A 21537-nucleotide genomic window follows, 5' to 3' on the forward strand; every position below is an offset into this window, starting at 1 on the left:
TTTTAAAGTCAGTCACTTCAATGCATCTGTCACCTCAGGTAGCTTATGCTGAAAGACAGAATACCACAAACAAGCTGCTACTTCTGCAACACTCAATTAGAGTTTTAGATATCTTTCCCACGTGTGGCAAGCTTAGCTTGCAATTCAACAACCAAGTGCTCCAGTTATTCCAATCCATCTTGCAAGGGATTTATTTGGATGCTGCCATAAGGCTAAAATGTTATTTGGTCACCTCAAGTCCTCACAGATAAACCCTGAGCCAGGAAGAGCCTGATCATACTGCTCTGCTTCCCTTTCTCTCCTCTGTGACCACACTGAGGTCTTTGGGTGAGACTTCTGGCCACCACAGGCTGTCCCCTGCAGCCAGTGGCCATGGCAGTGACAGCAGCATCCTGGAGAGATCCGCTGTGATCGGAGCATCCAGACAGGCTGAACCCACCCTCCGTGGGGGAACAAAACCCCTCAGGGGCCAAGGACTACTATTTGGAGTTCCCATTCTAGGAGATGAAGGGCTTGAGGCAAGTCTTTGTCCCTTCTCAGAAAGACCCATAAGTGCAACAGACTTCCCACCAAACTCCTCTACTTGCCATCACAGACTTAAGAGCCACCTGGGGCACGTCAGGAGCTCCAGACAGGTATTAATGTACCAGCAGATATCACTAAAGAGAGCTGGCATTGCCAGGACCTTTGAGAGCCACCTATGGTGACATCAGGCATAAAAGGACAGAGCATCAAGTGTTGTAATATATTAATTATAGGTAAATACAACTAAGTATTGTCACACGGTATTAGGTGGGAGATACAGCTAGACAATTTCTTTCTAGTGCTTCTGCCTACCCTAATGACACTTATCCAGTTCAATAGTTGCCAGGAAAACAGAACAATTTAGAAAGCAATTTATTTCCCCATGTCAGTTTTTGCAAAGCTAATTTCAAAATGCACATTGCTGCAACTTCAAAATAAATGTACATCCAAAAGCGCTTACTGTCCACTGCACCAAATTACAGCCCCAGGTAACAGCACCTATTTGAACAAAAACTAACCACAGTAATCGTTTCCTTATTGAAACTTGTCAGCTGAAGCTGACTCAAATCTATTAAAAGTAAAACCACTGGAAGGCCTTTTTCCACCCCCTTCTCCCACAGCCCCGGGCTGCTCACCCAGCTGCACGTGCAAAGCAGCACGAGTCAGCAGTGCCTGCTCCGCTGGGGAGAAAAACAAGGAAAAGGGAAAATCAAGAGCTGCAGTGTTGCAATTTTCCTGTGGCAATAGAAACTAAGACACCTTCACCCTGATTTTACCTGACCTCGGGACCCGAGGACTGCCCCCCACACAGAGCCGAGCTGTAACGACCGTGTCCTTCCATTTCCCACACCGCCCCTGAGGCTGGGCGTGGTTAAACCTCCTGCTGAGCCCCTACCCAGTCCGGCCGTGCCAGCAGAGTTTAGCAGATCGGCAACAGTGCCAAGGAGATGCTTGCACACATTTTCAGGTGTCCACGTATTTTCTTTCTAAAGGCAGAGAGAGGAAATGCAAAGGGAAATGCAGCCGAAGCAACCTGCCCAGCTCCCAGCTGGGACAGCACCGGGGCTGAGCCGATTTTACAATAAGGAAAGGCTGACAACCTTCAGGTGTCAACACTGAGCAGTGGGCACTATTTCAAATATTTACAGACCTATGGCCCTTTCTGAGGAATCGCAAACATTAGGGCTTTCCACACCAGAACTGCTGAGCACAAGGGGAAGCACTACCAAGAAGGGGCTGAACACTCCCCCCACGGATCCGAGTCAGGATGCCCAGCTTTGAGGATCACTACTGTAATTTGTGAACAAATCAGTACATGCAGGACCTGAAATAAACCACAGCCAAGACTGGAGATAACAATGCTTTATTTGTACATTTCAGCAAAAGGAGAAATAATTGAAGATGAAATTATCTGCTTTGTTGTAAAGTATAAAAACATTTAATTATAAATATTTACCTAAAAAGCGTGATTTATAAAATATAATCTGTGAAGATATATACACAGTTTAATTCTTTAGCAATTCTTTCACCTGACATTAAAGAGTAGAGGTTTTTCTATTTATTATTCCACGCTCACAGTTTAGTGCTCACAGTTTAAGAAGCAAAACAGACAAGTGAAAAGACAACAGGTGAGTTTCATTCTGGAAAGAAGAAATAAAAATGCACGAAGTGGGGCAAGAGCAGAGGCAGAGTTTAAGCAAATCCCTGTCTCGAGAGCGGCCTCTCTAGGAGCACAGCTGCTGACCTGCAGTGTGTATACCCAGACAAGCAGTGGGCATCTTGACAGCTGTGGGCAAGGTCCCTGTGTCTGCAAAAGCAGATGTCCAATGGTGTCGTACAAGCCCTCGGAACTCAGCTCAGCTCTGCGTGCTGCCTTTGCTGCTCTCTGAGCAGGGATTGCTCAGGATGATGTGCTGGTGTCCTGTGTCGTGGCTCTAATCAAATCAAACAGTGTCACCTTCACGATTAACGCTATGAGCGAACTTCCAAATAGAAAACCCCAGTGGGCCATCCAATTGTATTGTCCAGCTGGCAATACCCCTTAAAAACAGATACAGCTGCCTAAGGCTGGAAAATACAGTGAAGCCATACAGTACCCTACGTGTGCTGGAATGTGACAGAAGAGAAATGGTCAGGCCACTCAATTTTCTATTCGGCCTTGCAGAGAGCCAGCTTCCTCCCTTTGGAGCCTTGGAAAACCTCGCCTCTTATGGAAGGGGTTGTTACTATGGCACTTCTGAGAAGAAAAACTGGAAGACTCTCCAACATGCTGGGTGGCAGAAGATGCTACAGGAAATGCTAGTGAGTTTGATCCATGTCCCTAGTAACTACCTTTCTCTCTTCACAGTGTTTTCACAGTGCCTGTGGCACGGGGCTTTGAGGAAGAAGGGTGACAACACCCAACAGCAGTACAAATGTACAGGGAGACAAGCTGTACTTTGTACACCCTGATTTACACAAGACCTCACTACTTGCCTGTAAGCAAGGAATGAACTAATACAGGATTAAGAGCAAAGGGACATGTAGGGAAGAACGAAGTAGGCAAACATGACGCTTGTCAGTGCTCACCCATGATTTGCTACCTGCTGTTTCTGCTCCAGGGTGATGAGCTCCTGGCAGCTCAGAGCAAACAGCACATACATCTCCTACTATTCACAGCGTTATGAATGCATAGTAACTGCAAGAGTTGTGCCCTTGGAAACTCAGGAGGATCTTCAGGAGAGGAAGGCTAGCGAAGCTGTGGTGACTTTTAGGCAGGATCCAAGCAGTTCTCTCCAGGTAGAGCCCTGATGTGGGGAACGTACCAAGTCCTGTGCAATCTCAGAGTGCATATGGGCTGGTTGGTTACTGGGTAAATGCCGACTTTAACTCCCTGAAAGCTGCTCGGCGGTGCTTCCTTTCCTCCTCTTCCCGCTTCCGCTCATCCTGCTCGGCTTTTATCTCTGCCTCAAACTTACTGGCTGAGGAGAGGGCTTGGGCCTTTGTGAGGGAGAGAGAAAATGAATGAGTGTCAAGCCTTGCATCAGAGGGAGAGCCAGAGCCCGAGCTACGCCCAGATGAGCAACACAGGAGTGTTTGCTGCACCTCCCAGGGCTTGCTGGGACGCTCTGTCAGGATGGGTCACGTATGAGTTATGCTGCAGTGTAATTTGTAAATTGTATTTACACCCAATACCTGTGAGCTTGCTTGGCTTTAAAATCAACAAGAGAAAGGTCATTTACTAATAGTCACTAAGCAGTGATCAACACAATACCCTCAGCACTGGGTCATGTACTTGATTTCTGTAAGCAGGCAGCAGAGCTTAGGTTGTGAGTATACAGAGGGAGAAACTACTGCAGAAAACAGCTCTGAATCACAGCCAAATCTGAGAACATCAGACTACACCATGGATAATCTGCAGATCAAAGAGACATTGTTTACTTGCTGGCTATTTTTCCAGCTTTCATCTCAGTACATCTGCTGTGCAATAGCTGTGTTATGCTCCTGGGAAAAAACTCCTTATATAAACAAGCAGGATTATTTTCTCTCCAAGAGAGCTTTCAAAAAGGGTGCTTTGTCAGCTTCGAATGGTGCAGAGCTCTTTCTGCCAACCCCAGGACCCTGCAGAATAATTTTGATTCCAAAGGTTACAGAAAGCTGCTCGAGAAAGAGATGTCTGAAATCCTATACTCCAAAACACTCCATTCACCACCGAACTCGGAGTGTTCTGCTAGAGGGAGGCTTTGCAAAATGGCAAACTCTGTCCCTATTGCATTAGATTTCAGGACACTTTTGTCTTTAAAAGCACTCATCCAGCCAGTCCCTCAGAGCTCCCAGGGACACAGCTTGGCCAGTCAGCTCCACCAGGGTAAGACCCAGAGCACAGACACTGCACTGCACTGCACTGTCCTAGTGCTGACTGATCCACCAGAGCCCACCAAAATAGGGAAGGGAAAAGCTGCAGCTGAGTTTTCCCCTGTCCCTCTGTGCCACACCATACCTTAGCTTCAAAGAAGTTCTTGGCTCCTTTGACTCCCTCAATTGATACATCTATCTCCGAGAGCTTCGCAAGAGTCAACAGGCCGCTGTCCTCCTCGAGCTCCCCAGCTGCAGCTTTGTGGAAAATCAGCAGGAACTACCGAGAGAGAGAGGAAACATTCCAGTTTTTCACTGAGGCTCAGGCAACTTAAAATACCAACAGCACAGTCACCTGCAGGGGGCTGGAATTCGTATTTCTGAGCAAAGGAAATCAGGTCTGTATAAACCAAGTGGCACCATGGAACTTGTGCTCCTGTACACAGCCCTGTTACAGACTAAAAGCAGTAGGAATCTCACAGGAAATGAAGGTTTCCTGGGAATCAAAGCCCTGGTAAAGCACAGCTCCTACCAAGCCTAGGCTGCTATGTGGCCAGAGGAAGGAGGGCACCTCTGCACCCACCCAGTACAACCATAGGGTGGGCTCAGACACAGCTCTTTATGTCCCCACACTCTAATGGTGTATTCACAAGCCCCCCACCAGCTTCCCCAGCATTCTGGGGACTCAGATCATATCCCATGACAATAAAAGCAGGCAAAGGCATCTCTGGTTCACCCCAGGCTCCCTGAACAGACGCACTAGTGCACTCCTGTGAGACACAACAGCAGCCCAAGTGTGTGTGTGCCCTTGTGACAGAGGGGCCTGAACAAGTGTCCACAAACCAGCTTGGTGTGAAACCTCTGTCCTGCACCAGACCACAGACATTTAACAAATCCAGTCACTGCAGCAGAGTGTATATTGGGAAGTGAATTACAAAAGGAAACAAACAAAAAAAGAGCCTTATTTCACTGCATAGAAGCACACTTTTGGTTTGTGTTTTTACAGAAGGAACAAAACGTGCCTGCTTAAAAACAAAGACATCTGCACCACTTTCCACCCGAAACCCAGGTTAAGATGTGGAAGCTCTGTGTGTACTCGGAGAGGTCCTGTAACTCCCTGCTATTCTCGGCCACCCCAGGAGGTGTCTCAGTGCTTGGAACAGCACAGAGAGACAAGGACAAGCACGTACAAAAGGAGGATAAGCAACAAAGCTGCGCCACTTCAGCCCAGGCCAGACGGCTGCAGGTACCAGGCAGCCTTGCCCTGAAATCCACTTGCACAGAAACATCAAACACCTCTAGTGCTGAGCTCCTCGGACTGCCAGGCTGGGCACTGCGCTGCTCCCCGCGGAGAGCCAGACATGTCCCGGAGAGGGCAGCAGAGTCCCGGACACCGAGCCAGCCCTACGGCACTCCCTGCTACAGCTGCTCGCAGGAGCTGCTGGGGATGCAAGAGTTTGGGAAGGGCTCCCCTGGGGAAGGGTGGGGGGATGACAGCAGCACTGGCCTCTCGAAGAGGCAGCGTCACCAGGCATTGCTTGACGGACCGCCTTGTAACCCGTGAGTGCTCAGCGCGGGGCAGCCAGAGCAGCTGGGCTTGCAGGGAACTTTTACCCCTCCAAACACATTGTCGTGGGCTGACCCTGGCTGAGTGGGACCCAGGCACCCACCAAAGCCACTCTATCGCCCCTCCTTGGGACAGGAGAGAGAACATGTAACAAAGGTTCAGGAGTTCAGACAAGGATGAGGAGAGATCACTCACCAAAATACTGTCATGGCCAAAACAGACTCAACTTAGAGATATTAATTGAATTTATTACTAACAAAATCAGAGCAGGATAATGAGAAGTAAAATCTTAAAAAACACCTTTCCCCCACCCCTCCCTCCTTGCTGAGTTCTACCTCCCTGCCACCACCAGCAGTACAGGGAGATGGGAAGAGGGGTTATGGTCAGTTCATCCCAAGTTGTTTCTGTCCCTGCTCAGGGAGAGGAGTTGGAGACCCATGTGAGCTCCTCTCCCCTTAGGTCTGCAGGTCCCTACCAGGATCCTGCTCCAGCACAGGCTTCCCATGGGCTCACATCCCCCTTTCAGGCATCCCCCACAGCCCTCCATGGGCTGTAGGGGCACAGCTGCCTCCCCATGGAATCTCAGGGCCTGGAGCATCTCCTGCCCCTCCTTCTGCACTGCCCTGGGGGGCTGCAGAGCTGTTCCTCTCCCATACTCTAACTCTGCTCTTTCCTGGACACAGTTACACCTGTGCAATAACTTCTTTTCCTTCTTAAGTATGTTATCACAGAGTGGTTCCCATCATCTCCTCTGGGCTCAGCCATGGCCAGCAGCGGGTCTGTCCTGCAGCCGCTGGAATTGGCTCTGCTGGACATGGGAGAAGCTTCTGGCAGCTGCTCCCAAAACCCACCCCTGGAGCCCCTCTGCTCCCAAAACTTGGCCACAGAAACCCAATACGTATGGATAAGAAACTAAATGGTGCTCTGCTGAACGGGCAAAACATCCTGCTTGGAAAAAACTCAACTCTCCCCCAAGACATCCTCTCCCTCTGCTCAGATCTGCCGGGCTCTGGCGAGTTCCCCTCCGCCACCAGCGGCACGGTGACACAGAGGGCTGGCAGCTTGGCTGCAATTAGTCATGGTTCCTCCTCACAGTTTCTGCTCCACCCTGCAAGTCCCACTTCCTGGCACTGGAATAGAGCAGTGGAGGCAGCACAATCCTGAGGTCTGGTACAGCTGTCACCTGGGGAGGGACTGGGTCATGAGTACAAGTAAGCATGAATCACCCTGCAAATAAGGCATGGGGCAGCAACCCTCTAGATACGGGCTGCCATGGCCCTGAAGGGGGGCTGAGTTAAAGAAAACCTGGGACTGAGCCACCAGCTGGGGTGGACACAGGGTCAGTCCCAAGGATCCTGCAGGGTGGACCAAGGGGCATCATGCTGGTTTCCACAAGAGCTCAGCAGCAACCTCTCCTCATGCCAGCACACAGCCTGCAGCTCACCTCACCAGCTACCTACCCTCAAAGCATTGCTTCTCACTAAGGAGAGAACACCAGCAATCTGCATTCAGCTCCTGCTCCCAGCCCATCTCACCCCCTTGCTAGGCCCAGGACACTCCATGGGCAGCGAAGCCTCATGAAGTGTCAACAGAGAAGCAAAGGTGAGTAACATTGGTACCTTTTAAAGCTGTGCTCTCAAAGAGGACAACACGACCCACACCTTCTAACCCACTGACCTCACGAGTTGTATCTGCTCTCATACCCTTCATGAGCCAAGACCTCCCCGCCAGTGCCAGGCTGGCCACTGTGCAAGGGAAGGTTTGGACTGATGGGCAGCAGCAGCCCTGCAATAACAGCTTGCCAGAAAAGTAGCTGTGGTTTGCACCAACTCTGGGAGCAAACATGTCATGGGGGTCAGCATTCAGCTGATGTGGGGGACAGAGGGTGGATTTCTGTGGGTTCAAGATAGCAGCTACAATTAGGCATTACTATTACAGCAATTAACTGGTTTCCTGTGGTGGTGACAGAACTAGAGGCAGAGGTGTAGGCTTTTTCCCCCCACTGTACCTAATCTTTTTAAGCCTAAATTTCTTGCTTGAGTCACGGAGGGAGTCTTGTGCAGTTAATTGTTGATGCATTGGTGGATGCTCAAAGGTCAGTTGTAGGAGGCAGCTTTGCTAAGCAGGGCCAGCAGCTCGTCAGCAGCAAGTCAGAGCCACATGAGCCTCCCTGCCAGGCAACAGCTTAACTGGGATGGGAGGACACTACTCAAGGCAGCAGAAAAAGGTGACCTATTGCAAGTGAAAGAGGACCCGACCCATTCTCTGGCAGGCCACTAGAAGAGTGTCTTGTTAGGACTTGATATTCTCTGGAGGCAGCCAGGAGCCCTCCAGTGCCCAAGTTCCACCCTGCTCTGTTCAGACACTCATTTAAACCAGGTTCCTCCTCATGTTGTCCGAGTGCCCCAACTCAGCTTAGTCAACCTCCACATGCTTACTCATCACCACCAATGACAAACAGAGCAGGACAGGCCCATGGGATGGTTCAGGCCTCCTCCCCCACCAGGAAATCTGTCTCCCTGCCAGCCCTCTGCCCAAACAGAGTAGTGAGACAGGGCACATCTGCAAAAAGGCAAGAAGCATCCTGCTCCTCTCTGCCACAGGAAACTTTGGGTATGTGCCAAAGCTGCTATGTAATTTGTCCCCAGAGCTCTGCCAGGGATGCTCCTCATTCCAACCCACGGGCTACTCAAGCATTTGCTTGACTGGCTTTTTGCATCTGGCAAGAAGCTCCACAGCACCAGCTGCCGTGTGTCTGTGCCAGGGGCTGGCAGCACAGGCAGCCCTGCCTGTGCCAGGGGCCAGGCAGGGGCTGTGCTCCAAACAGGTGGCAGTAGAAGAGGAGCTGCTCTGCCACTCGTGCTGTGCCACTGGTGCCAGGGCACCATGGCATCTTTCAGAGCCCTGAGGATAAAGGCATTTCTCTCCCACAGGAGAGAGCCCCTGCAGCAAGCCTGGAGGCTGTCCCCAGCTCCTCACCCAGGGTGAAGGGTGGCCCAGGAGGCACCTAGAGACAGAGGGCTCCTCAGCCCACACAGTGATTTGGCAATCAGTGACCTGGGGCCATAGCATGGTGATCTTCCTGCTCCACTGGATTCTTTGCTACCCCCAGTTCACCTCTGACCAGACACATCTGCCTCCCTGCACAGAGCTCAGTGACAGGCTCTCACTTCCCAGATTTGCATGTCTTTGCCTTTCTCTTTAAGAGCTGGTCTCCATAACACAATCTTTGGCCTCTGTCCTCTCCTGCTGCCCTTTCGAAGTGAAAGAAATGCAACAAAACCCTTGGGACATGAAAGCAGGGGGAGATGGTGTGATGTGCCAGCACAGAGAGACGGTGCAGCAGCTCTGTGGAGCTGCCAATCATCCTTCAGGCCCCAACCAGCCTGGCTGGTCATGGGCCCCAGCCCCCCTCCCAGGCACTGCCAAAGCTCTTGGCACTTCCACAGCTGTCCTGAGCTGTGCAGAGCTCTGCACCTCATCTCCACCAGCAAACCCCCACCTCAGAGGTGGCACAGTGAGAGCACAGCTCCTGCAGAAACAAGGGAGCCGAGCTGCTCAGGGCCCACACAGGGACAGCAGCACAGCCCTCACACCCAGGGCACACACAAGCAGCACTGGCCCTGCTGCTGCCTAAGGGGCTGTGGGTTAATTCAAACCACAGTGACGTCCACTTCTGACTGAGCCAGTGGTTGACATCTGGGAGGAGGAGATGGTCACACAGGAGGCTTTGGTGCCTGGGTTCCCCCTTCCTGCTGAGATAATTATGGTACCCCTGAGTGCATGCAGGTAACTGCTCAAATTCCCTCTCTTCCTCTGCCTGGCACAGGATCCTGGCCTGCCCATCCTGCTCCCAGCTGTGGTGTCAGACAGGCCTGTTGAGGTGTGTCCCTGCTGAGCCAGCGTGCAGCACCAAACTGCTGCATCCCATGTTCACTCCTTGCTGCAGGGAGGGGACCACCCCTTGCCCAGCCTGTCATGGCTGGTCCCTGTGTGATGCAGGGAGGGACCCAAGAGAAACTGGAGCAGAGCCTCTCATACCCCTGAGTCCAGCTGCCATGAGCAGAGCCCCTGCCCTGCACCCGAAATGAGGCCTGAGCTGCTGTGCCACAGGAGCCCAGCAATGACACCTTGGGACTGAAGGGACACACCCCCTCCAGCTACGGCAGGGAGCTCTGTGAGCACTCCTGTGCAGCTGCAACAAGGCTCAAATGTGCTCCCAAAGGCAGCAGGGAGGTTGGAGAGCTTTGGCATCAGGTCCTAGTACTGCCACGTAGAGATGGAGGTTGACAATGTACCCTTTGCAGGGGAAAGCTCTCTGGCTTCTCCATTGCACTCCACAGCTGGAAAAATAGAGGGGAGAGGGCTACCTACAGCCAGGGCACTGGGCCTGGCTGCCTCCTCCCCCTGCCCCACAGCCACCTCCCTGGCTCCTCACCTCACGGAAACTGAGTTTCCCATCAAAGTCTTCATCCACCTCCTTGATCATGTTCTTCAGCCCCAGGTGGGTCTGTGGCGCTCCCAACTTTTCCATCATCAGCTTCAGCTCCATCAGGTCAATGTATCCATCCCTTCCTGAGTCATACCTGTGGGGTGCAAAGGCGAGCAGGTCAGTCAACATCATCCCCATATCCATCTTCCCAGAAGAGGAACCGTGTAAATGGATAAAGTCCCTGTGTGGCTCGGGAGAGAGGGGAAGCTGACACAGTCAGTGCTGAGATATATTAAGCTTAGGGAAGTAGCCGGCAGCTTTCAGAGCTGTCTCACCAGAGGAAGACGTGCTCAGGGGAGCTCAGATCAAACCACCCACGCAGAGGGAACATGGACGAACTCAGCTAATCTCAGTGGGGTTTCCATTTCACCCACCTGCCTGTCCAGCACAAAGGTTATTTGCACGTAGCTTACACCATGCACCAGTGTGAGGAGGCAGAGGCATGCCAGAGCCAGCTGCTGCCAGGCCTCCTGCTCGTTTCAAGGAGAAACAGGGAGCAGAGACCAACCAGAACCTCTCCTCCAAAAGCAATCTTTCTCTGTAAGCCAAACACACTCCCTCTAGCTGTTAAGATCTCTCCTCTCCAGAACACTTCTGTACTACAGAAGCACCTTGCTTGGGGGCAGCTGCTCATTCTGTCCCCAGGCAGAGCAGAAAGGCAGGCCCATGGCAGCAGAGCAAACCCAGCCAGTGCCAGGGCTGCACCACTGGAAACCAGTGCCCACCTCCAGGAACAGAACTGGAGCAGGACCACACTCCCAATGGAGGATGGGGGACTACAAGGACTCTTTGCAGGAAGAGGAAGCAAGGGGGAGTGCTTTAGGGACGGGGAGGTAGCGAGTGACCTGCTGTGCACAGCCTGGGACCATGCACCAAGCCCTCCGACATCTGCTGTGGGTGTGGGTACAGCATCCGGCCCACCCAGCAGCCAGCACTTCACACCTCCCTGGGCCATGGCTGGCTGTCAGAGTCCAAAGGCTGGAGGGATGGGCCCTCTGCTATCACACAGCCCCTCAACAGCCCTCTCATCCTGATCCTGCCCTCACCACAGAGCTGGGGGCCCACATGAGAGGGTGGGGCAGGGTCTGCCAAGCTGGGCTCAGCCCTGGCACACAGCCTGCCACTGCCCCCCGGCCACCACCCCAACCCTGACAGCCTTAGAGCTTTTCAACCATGCAGCAAGGAAGCCCCAGGCACGACACTAAAGCTTTCCAGTGGGTAGCAGCCAGTCAAGTCCTCCCACTCCTCATCTTTCATTGACTGTAAGCTCCCTTCCAAAGAGATGAGGGCTGCAGCCATCCCAGACAGAGATGTGCACAGTTGTGGTTTCCCTGGAAGAGAGCCCTTTCCAGCAGAGAAGCCTCCCAGCCACAGAGGAAGCTGTGGCAAAGGCAGGCCCAACAAACTGATGGCAGGTGCAGGCAGGGCTCAGCCAAGAGCTCTGCCCCTGCCTTCAGGGGCACAGGCACAGCATGCTATTACCCAAACTAGGGCATCCACGACTCTGCAGAGTCCCACTCCCTCCACAACCAGTTTTCACACTCTCTGTGCCTCTTTGTTTCCAAGGGTCCCAGGACCAAGAGACCCCAAATGACAGGGACATCACCCCCAGACCAGGTTGGCACACAGCCCGTGCTGCCAACTGGCCTGCACTCTCTGCACCCAGCAAACCCAGGAGCCCACTAGGCTGGACAGCTTTCTGAAAAACTAGGAGAGAAACATCAGAGCAGAAAGCAGGTCACAGATCTGAGACATCGCAGCAAGGAATGCAGCGCGTTTTTCACAGCGAGGAAGGTGACAGCTAATTAAGGCACCCAATCACAGCATTACCCAGCCCAGCACTGAGATGCACTTCCAGGATGTCACGGAAGCATAATAAGTGCAGTATTTAATTGTCAATTTGCTTTTCTTTCAAGTTTGGAAAAAAGGGTGTGGGGTCCTTTCTCTGGTGTAAGGTGGTTGGGGACACAGCACCTTGGATTAGACAGAGCAGCAAAGGGTATAGTGGCAAAGAGGCATTTGAGGCTGGGTTTTTGGGGGCCCAGCAAACTCATGCTGCCCTTTGGCTGGGTGCAGAAGCAAAATAACAGCAAGATCCCTTCCAAGGGCTGCCCATGTGGGGTTGGGACACTGCCTGGCCCCACAGAGAAGCTTTGGGTTATCAAGGTGAAGGCGGGAGGGCACAAGCCCAGCCTGTGCCTGCTGTGCTCATCTCACCCTGCTGTTATGGACATGACCTGCAGGCGAACAGTGGCCCAGGGGCTGCTGCCCTGAAAGGGTTAAGCATGGGGCACAGCTTCAGGGCTCGTCATCCCTGCAGAGAGGCAGCACAAAGCCAGGATTGTGAGAAATGGGGTCTTGCCAGCAGCAGGCCGTGGCAGAGCAGCACACTGTACCAGCCACACAATGGGTGTTGAGCAGGCTGGGCCGGAGCACAGCTGGTGCTGAGATGCTCCCAAAAATCAGGTTACCAGTCCCCTGCACTCGGGGACAGGCACACAGAGGGACACTGAAACCCATCGGCAGCACCCGGCAAACTGCTGCATTCCCTCCCCACCCCCCTCGCCACTGAAAACAGCCCAAGTATTTTAGGACCTGGGTACAGCCACTCTGGCTGCTGCACAGCCAGACTATTTAGGGAGAGGCATATTTATAGGGCATGAGACGAGCAATTCATTCCCCACAGCAGCCACAGGCATCCGACACAATGGGGCAGGACCCAGACTGCACCTTGGTGGTCAGCTGGTACTCCTGGCACACCTGACCCCTCCCAAAGACCCCACTGCCTGCCTTTTGGGAGTTCATAAAAATCCACTGTCTGCTTTTTGAAATCCCCTTTCAGGGTCCTGGGCTCAGCCAGCCCCCAATACCGCTCACACACACGCCTGCAGCACAGCCCTGTCCCGGTGACTGACACCCATCAGCCCTCATGGGCAGAGCTGGAGGAGGGCAGCGGGGTAAATTTAGTCCTCAAACACACCCTGCACCCTGGGGAACCGTCCCATCCTGCACTCCAGGAGCAGCAGAGCAAACAGCACTAGCCCTGCCCTCCCCGCTGTCCTCCTGTGACACCACAGCTCTGCTTCCTTCGGGCACGAGCCAAGCCTCACCCGGGGGATGTCAGGCATTAGAGAGGGAATCTTGTGCCAACAGGCACAGACCTCTCTAGTCACAGACAGGCAGCTCCAGCACAGGTTGGTGCCCGTGGCCATGGTAGGTTCCCCCCCGGGTCAGGGACAGCCGGGGCAGCTCCGAGCACACACGGCACGGGAGCCGCGGCAGCCCCGAGCACACAGCGAGTGCCAGGGCCCACGGGGGACACGGGGACACGGGCAGCGGCTGCCAAGAGCTGCTGCAATGAGGATGCGCCCAGATTCCCACACTGGCTCACTTCCACCCGGACTGCAGAGCGTGCCTGGTTGGGAGTGGAAAGCAGGAGCCAAAGGCGCGGGGAAGGAAGGAGGGAATGCTTGCTGAACAGACCTGCTTAAGAGCAGGAAGTGTATTACACACAATTACTGCCCAAGTACAAGCACTGCACTGGGGCCACACAGCATAGATAGGGGGTCACCTCAGAGGAAAGAGGGATTGGGAAGGGAAGAGAAAGGAGATGCCAAGGACTGCATCACCTGTAATGACTCTGCAGTCACCTTCCAGCTGCCTGTAAAAACCCAAGTAACAAAAAAAGTGACAGCTGAATGAGAAATACCAAATCCTGAAGGATCCAAAAGCAGTTTCTAAACATTCACATTTCTTGAGAAAAGCTGGAAAGAAAACCTGCCCTCCCTGTACCTGTTTGCTGCACCTGAGCTTGCTCCACACGCTACAGGCACCTGTACTTTGATCTGCAGTTCTTGCATGCTGCAATGGCCTAAGACAGGTTTTGAAATAAAGCAGTTCAAATAAAGATGTTCAAGTAATGATAATATCCTCTTAAATATTTCAAAATCCTTTCTAAGTAGCACTTTATTCCCTCTGAGCATTGTGTTTCACCTTACATGGAGAGGGAGGTGCTGATCTCTTCTCCCTGACATCCAGTGATAGGGTCAATGGGAATGGTTCAACACTGGTTCCTCAGAAGATCAGACTGGACCTAAGAAAGCATTTCTTTCAACTTGAGAGGGCCGTGAGACCCTGGAACAGGATTCCTAGAAAGGTGGTCGATGCCCCAAGCCTGTCAGCGTTTGAAAGACATTTGGACAATGCCCTGAATAACAAGGATTAACTTTTGGTCAGCCATGAAGCAGTCAGGCAGTTGAACTAGATGTGATCATTGTTGGTCCCTTCCAAATGGAATACCCTATTCTCTTCCTGAAAGCTTTGGAAACAATTCCTCCATACGAGGGTGGGGCCAAGAACAGGCTCTGACCACTGGGGCTCCACAGGGAGCTGGTCCCAGACCAGAGGCAGCCCCTCACCCCAAGCACAGACAGGTTTGGGGAGAGCAGACCCGCTGCAGGCAAAGCCAGGGGCACCCAGCAAAGCGGCTCCAGAGGGCAAGGGGACATCACAGCCCCTCCCACCCTCCAGACACAAGGCACTTGTGTAACACGTGGGCTACACATGAAATTCCCTAAACACAAAGCAATAGCAAGACTGGAATTTCTCCACTCCCTCGCACTCCACAAATGAAGCCGGTGCCTGTTCTCCTCCCCCGAGGTCTCTCGTAAAGGTCATTACTGCCAGACACAGCCTCCCTGCCTGGCTTTCACACTCCCCTCTGTTATTTCCCTGGACAAGGATGGCACCAAGGGGAGCTCTGAGACTCCAGAGGTCCTGAGAGTTCGCTCAAAAGACTCAGGAAAGAGAGGTTATCAGTCCCCACACATTGTCAGAATAGGCAGCTAACTAGGTCGCATTATAATTAGCCTGAGCTGCAGACTTCCCAGTCCCTCTGCCAAAAAAATACCCACCTTGAGAGCTGCCTGCACCCAGCACCCCAGCAGACACCTGCACCCCATCTCTGGGGGGATGCTGACAAGAAGAGGCTTGGACAAGAGCAGGGGAAAAGTAAGTCCGTCCATGGTAGCAGGAGCAAGGAGCATCGTTTCTGCTTTGGAAAAATGCCCCTGGCACAGCCAGCAGCACACAGCACCCAGATGGAGCACTGGAATTTGGGAAGTCCCATGTTCAGACAAGGCCTTTGCTTCCACCCTGTCACAGGGCAGTCACAGCTACCATCCATCCATACCATGGGATGCCCTGACAGGCACCACAGCAGCTGCTTTCACCAGGACCTCCTTCTCGCTGGAGCACCATGACCCAGTCCCCACCATGCACAGGACCCATAGGCTCAAGTTTAGTCTGAACTACAGATTTACAAGTTCCACTAAACTGACAAGAAACATTTTTTGGATAGGAAGTCTCCTAATGGAAACCTGGCATCCCATGGCAGTGAGAAGATACTAAAGGAGAAAAATAAGCCTTTGAGACAGGGATGTAAGAAAGACCCTGGGTTGTGGTGGCCAGGGCCAATAAGCCATACAGAGAATAAAAGCCTTAATCACATTAACTCAAGCTCTGATTGACAGGAATTAAGGGGAACATTTCCTCTCCTCATGAAGCACGTGGTGTCAGCCAACACTTGAAAAAGGTCACTGGCAGCAGATGGAGCAAAGACCAGATCCTCTGCCACTGCAAACCTCAGGTGCCTGTAACAGAGTGAACACCAGGATGGGTTTTTCCATCTGCCAGTCTGGGAAGCACAAGAGGGAAGCACACAGCCCACCTTCTTCCCCTTTTGGCAGGAGCAGCCACCACTCAGCTGCCGTAGTCCTCACAGGGCATGCAATGCTTTCCAGCTACATTGACCAGCTGATTAGCATTCAACTGCAAAGCCTAGGTTTTTCCCGCTTACCAGGCTGGTGTTTAATGAGCTCATTGTTGAAAAATTCAGCTGCAATTCAGCTCTTCCACTCTTTATTTCCCCAAACCACCGCTGTTCCTTTCCTTTTCCCTCTTGAGGCAGTGCCACTGCCTGCTCCAGCCTCTCGCCCGCAGCTTCTGGGCACTGCAGCTGCCAGCATTGTTTGTCCTCCAGTCCTCACAGCACCACGGCTCAGCCTCTACAGAGTGGGATCCCCTTCAAGCACAGCCAAAAGGGACACAGGACAGAGTGGAGCAGCAGTCTGGTCTGGACCACCTCCCTTCCCGCACCAGCTGCCAACACAACGCTGCCTGTGCAACAAAGAACTCCGAACTCCAGTAAGCTCACAAAAGCTCACCACCTGGTCTCCTGCGGCAACAGCCCCGGCTGGGCACAGCAACAGCCCACAGTGCTGGAAGCTGGCAGCATTCAACCAGCCTCTTGGGCTCCTCACAATAATCCCAAGTGCCCAAGGCAGCTTTCAGATACGAAAATAAGGACCTGACAAGTTACAAAGCCCACTGCAGTCACCTCCGTAAGCTTAAGTACATCTTTGCACTTTGCTGTGGCAGCTGCCATAATCCTGCCCCCCTCATGCCCAGCAGCAGCTCACCCCCAGTCTGGCAGCCTGTCTGACCCCTCTCTGGGGGCTGGGAGGACACTGGCCCCCAGAAGCCCAGGTTTGTGGTGCTGGAGGGAAACCCGAGCATAGACAATCAAAGGTACCCAGGCACAGCCCAACTGCAGGAGCCAGGACGGGTCTGGAGGAGAGATAAGGGGCAGGAGCATGGCCCCAGGGAGGGCCAAGCCTTTCTGCTTAGAGAAGCAGCTCTCTCTGTTGCAGTAGCAGCTTGACTTTAACACAAACCTTCCTGCCAGGAGAAGAACCCCAGCCTAGTCCCCAGGAAGGGGGAAGAAAGAGGAAGCTGAAGCTTTGTTTGGGTGCACGGGAGGGAGCACCAAGCCTGGCAGACAGGACTGTGTAAAGAGCGAGGACACTGCCAGGCAGAGCCAGCAGAGTTGCTAGGGGTATTCAGGGCCGCAGTTGTTGCAGATAAATGTCCAGTGCCTCTGCTGGGCCCCGGGACACAGACCCATCCGGTGCCCTCGGGTGTGAGGCAGCAGCCCCTGTGCTGTCGCAGCCCCCCGTCCCACCCAGAGCGTCCCCCAAAGCCGCAGCTCATGGGTGCCACCACAAACAGCCACCGTCCCAAGCCCACGTAGAGCAGAAGCCGTGAACCAAACACAGGGCTGAGCCCCGGGTGAACCCTCCGACCCCCCCGCAAAGCACAGGGACAATCTGGGGATCAGATGGCGCTGGGAACCCGCCGCGGCTTCCTCCAGCCCGACCGCAAAACCGCGGAGAACGGCGAGCCCGCGGCCGGGAGCGGGCAGCCCCTCTCCAGATGTGTCCCCGGGGCCGGAGACGGGAGGGGCTGCGGGCAAAGGCAGAACCCCGGACCCCCCGCCCCACTCACAGCCGGAACATGCGCTCCATGTCCTTGATCTGCCGGCGGCTGAACTCCTTGAACTCGGTGTAGGGGTTGAAGACGGCGGCCCGGCGGGGCTGCGCCGCGCCCTCGTTGATGTCGTGCCGGCGGCACAGCTTGGCGCTGAGCTCCGCGCCCGCGCTGGCCGTCAGGCAGCTCCGCTCCTCCGCCGCCGCGCCCGGGGCCGCCTCCGCCTCGCCCTCCACTGCCGCCCCGCTCGCCTCCAGCTGCAGCCGCCGCTGCAGCTTCTGCGCCAGCTCCTCCGAGGCCATGGCCCGGCGCTGCGCCAGCAGCCGCGCTGCCGCCCCGCTCTACTCCGGCCGGGCCCGCTTGGCCCGGCCCGCAACTTTATTCCCTCACTTGGAGGGAGCGGGGCGGGACGGGGCGGGCCGGGGCGGAGGGAGGCCGGGCCGGGGCGGGCGCTTAAGGAGGCGCGGTGGATCCCGTGCCGAGGTTTTAGTGCTGCGCTCGGGGGTGTCCCGCACATGACCGATCTCTCACGTGTGCCCCTCCCACGCAGCAGTCGCCTCCACTCCGGTAACCCGCATAGGCTATGTCCCCACATCATTATGTGGGGAACCCTCCGCCACATGGGCTGCCTCCCAAAGGACAGGGACCCGTCCAGGCACCCCTGCAGCCCGCACCAGGGCGCTGCGCTGGCCGCGGGGTGCACAAGCCACGTTCCACCGCACAACACTGTCTGTATCGCTCCGTCCCGGGGGCGAGACCAGCCCCCGGCCCGGCCGGGAGTCCCCGCGGCCGGGGGGAGCAGCGGGACCCCGTGAGCTCCCCGGGAGCTACTGCAGGGACGGCGGAGGCCGGGCCTGCCCCGCGCCGAGGCACAGAGACCCCTTAAGCTCCGCCATGCGCCTCCTCTTATCTCCTTGGTCTAAAATTAACCAGGACAAAGCTCAGCTCAGCCCCGCGCTCCCCCTCCTTCTCCAGAGAATGGAAGGCAAACGGCCTCTTCCCAGCACGCCGCTGTCCTTTCCGGGCAGTGCCCAGGGCCACCCCTGCTGTCCCCCGACTGTCCCCGGCTGTCCCTCCCGGGACTGTGTGCCCCCCGCACGGCCGATGGGAGCCTGATGGCATACCCTGAGACGGGATTAGGGCTGGCGTGGGGCGGTTTAGGGTGGCTGCTGATGGGATTTACCCACTGGGGAGAGGGGGGAGGGAAAAGAACGGGCTTGGACACGCCGCCTGCTTATGGCCCCCGCATGCCCAAGCCTGTGTGCCACGGGGAACCAGTCCCAGGGGCTGTTTTGTGGCTGTTTCACACCTCCAGGCGGGTAGTAACCAGCTCTCTAATGCTCTCTGATGTGGTGACCTGCAGTTGACCCTCTTGGGCAAGCTCATTCCCACCAAATCTCCTCAGAAAATGACTGTTGAGGTCATTTGCAGCCACCCTGACCCTACCTGCAGCCTGGGAAGCTCTAGGCTGGCCCAGCGAGGGTTGAGAGTGTGAGGACGGTGGGAAGGTCACCAAAGCATGAGGTACAGAAAGGCCATTGCGGGTGTATCACACCAGGACTACCTGAAAACACGGCTGCTGAGTGGAAGGGGTGATATGCGCTGTGCCTAAACCGCTTTGCCCTCACACGGTGCCACACTCCTTCCACCAGAGAGGTATGGGGAGGAGAGCTGGGAGCCACCCTGAAGAACAACGAGCCCAGAGGCACTTCTGTGCCTGAAGGGTGTCCAGAGAAATGAGCAGATGAGGCTGAAACGAGCAATAGCAAACCCAGGCTGCCATCTGGTGGAAATAAAGTTCTGGGGCATGGCCACCGATGGGAGAGCGCCTCAAGGGAGGGGGTAGGCAAGGCAAGGGAAAGGTAGGCAAAGCAAAGAAAGGCAAGGCAAGGGTTTACATTGCCTTGCCTTCCCTTGTCTACCCTTCCCTCGTCTTGGTCTGCCTACCTATCCTAGCCCCACATCACTATCCCAGCCCTACAGTGATTCCAGTTCCTGTCCTACAATCCCTATCCCATTCCTATCCCAGCCCCTCTGTGATTCCAGCTCCATCCCTCCCGTGCCTATCCCCGCCCCTCAGTGATCCCAGCTCCGTCCCCACAGTCCCTATCTCAGTCTCGATCCGAGTTCCTTTATCCCACCGCCCGCTCCGCTGTCTCAGCCCCGGCCCCGCACCTTTCCCCTCACCCCACCGCCAGGGGGCGCTGCTCCGAGTTCCCAGGGCGCCACGCGCAGCCCGCCGGCTCCAAACCTGTCCAATCGGGGCCCGCCTTTCCCCGCCCCGTCCAATCGGGGCCCGCCCCCAGCCCGGCCGCGCGCCCGCCCCACCGTGTCCCCTCAGGCGGCCCCGTCCCCGCTCCCCTCAGGCGCCGGGACTCGGCGGAGCCGCGGCCGCAACCCCGGGAGGTGCTGGTGGGTCACGGCCAGTCCGGGAGTTCTCCCGGGAGAAGGGGAGAAAGGCGGGGAGCGGGCGGGATCGCGGGGCAGCGACCGTTGTCCCGGCGTGGTGGGAGTCATGACCTCCGAGTGAGAGGGCAGAGGCGAGGCCCTGCCAGGCTGTGGGGCTTCAAGTAATATTAAAAATAAAAGCTATAAAGCTGTTTTATTATCTTATTATTTTTGTTCTTTGATTTTTTACTAATACTCTTTTATGGTTTATTTTCTTACTATGTTATTATAGTGTTCTTTATTCATTATTTTATTTTATTAACATTATACCATTGCCTTGTATTTTTATTTCATTCTATTATTTTTTATTCTATTACTACATATATGAAGTTTTTTAAATAAAGGTTGTAGAACTGTGGCTGAAACACTGCCTGTGGGGCCAGAATGGATATTACAGCCCCTGGGGTTGGATCCAGATCCAAACTGATGAGGAGCAATGGAAGTGCTGTGGATGGAGCTGGATGAATCCTGTGGGGAAGGGGATGGAGCTGTAGCTCAGGAGCTGCCAGGAGGGTCTCAGCCCCCCACACAGTGGTACCAGGCTCAGGCTGGGATTGGAGGTCTCAGAACCACCCCAAGGGCACCTTTTGGAATGGGGAACTAGGGGCTTCTCCCATCCCCTGCTGCCAGCTGGGGAGGGGCTGTGGGCAGCTGGGGGGTGAGACCCACGGGGAGGGGGAAAGTGTGTGTTGGGGGTCATTCCTCCTGTTCTGCCAAACCTGAGACCTCATTGGGACAGTTGTGATAGCTCCTAGAGATATTTAAGTGATGACAGTGACTGAGACTGATTTCTGGCCTTGTCAACAGCCTTGGGCTGCAGTGAGACCCAGGACCAGTTTTAGCTGGAGCCAGTGGGAAGCTGAGAAGCTGGAGCTGAGGAGGCAGAGCTAGAGGACACACAAAGGTGGGACTGACATTGAAAGCAGTGTGGGGCTGGGGTTGGGATAAGGACTGTAAGACTGGAGCTGCAATGTAGATTCTAGAGAAGATCCAGGAGCAGCTTCACCTAGCAGCAGAGGGAACATGCAGAGCTGAAGCTGAACCAGGACAGCTGGCAGAGGTATAAAGCTTCTAGGGCTGGAGATGAAGTCACTCTGTGGATAAATAGGGCTTTAAAAGTATAGCTGGAATAATTGTGGGGCAGGGATAGCAAGTATAATGATGGAGCTGAAATAACTGTGCATAGAGAGGAAAACTAAACTGCTGTGAGAACCATAAAAGTTTCACAGGGCAGTGAAGTGAGAGAACAGAGATGAGAGAACAGAACTGGCAGAGAAGAACAGCTTCTGCGGCTAGAGCTGACAAAACGGAGACGCTGAAATAAGGGCTCTATGGCTAGAACTGA

General features: G+C 54.5%; 1 protein-coding gene across 1 annotated transcript; it reads right to left on the reverse strand.

Moving 5' to 3' along the window:
- Positions 1-1872: 1872 nt before the first annotated feature.
- On the reverse strand, positions 1873-18120 carry EFHD1 (EF-hand domain family member D1). Its single transcript, XM_050308444.1, has 4 exons — positions 17763-18120; positions 10365-10512; positions 4505-4639; positions 1873-3504 (listed from the first exon to the last, which is right to left on the reverse strand). The coding sequence occupies exons 1-4, from the start codon at positions 18044-18046 to the stop codon at positions 3370-3372; spliced, it is 702 nt and encodes a 233-aa protein (XP_050164401.1). The 5' UTR covers positions 18047-18120; the 3' UTR covers positions 1873-3369.
- Positions 18121-21537: the final 3417 nt, after the last annotated feature.

This window comes from Myiozetetes cayanensis, unplaced genomic scaffold (genome assembly GCF_022539395.1).
Source record: "Myiozetetes cayanensis isolate MyiCay16 unplaced genomic scaffold, myiCay2020 scf13, whole genome shotgun sequence".
Lineage (NCBI taxonomy): Eukaryota > Metazoa > Chordata > Aves > Passeriformes > Tyrannidae > Myiozetetes > Myiozetetes cayanensis.

What these genes read in the sequence shown, in the direction of transcription:
- EFHD1 (XM_050308444.1), bottom strand. Translation starts at nt 18,046, where the DNA reads ATGGCCTCGGAGGAGCTGGCGCAGAAGCTGCAGCGGCGGCTGCAGCTG. An exon ending in ATGGAGCGCATGTTCCGGCT is followed by an intron (nt 10,513 to 17,762) that starts GTGAGTGGGGCG and finishes TGCACCCCACAG; the next exon opens with GTATGACTCAGGAAGGGATG. An exon ending in GGAAACTCAGTTTCCGTGAG is followed by an intron (nt 4,640 to 10,364) that starts GTGAGGAGCCAG and finishes CTCTCTCGGTAG; the next exon opens with TTCCTGCTGATTTTCCACAA.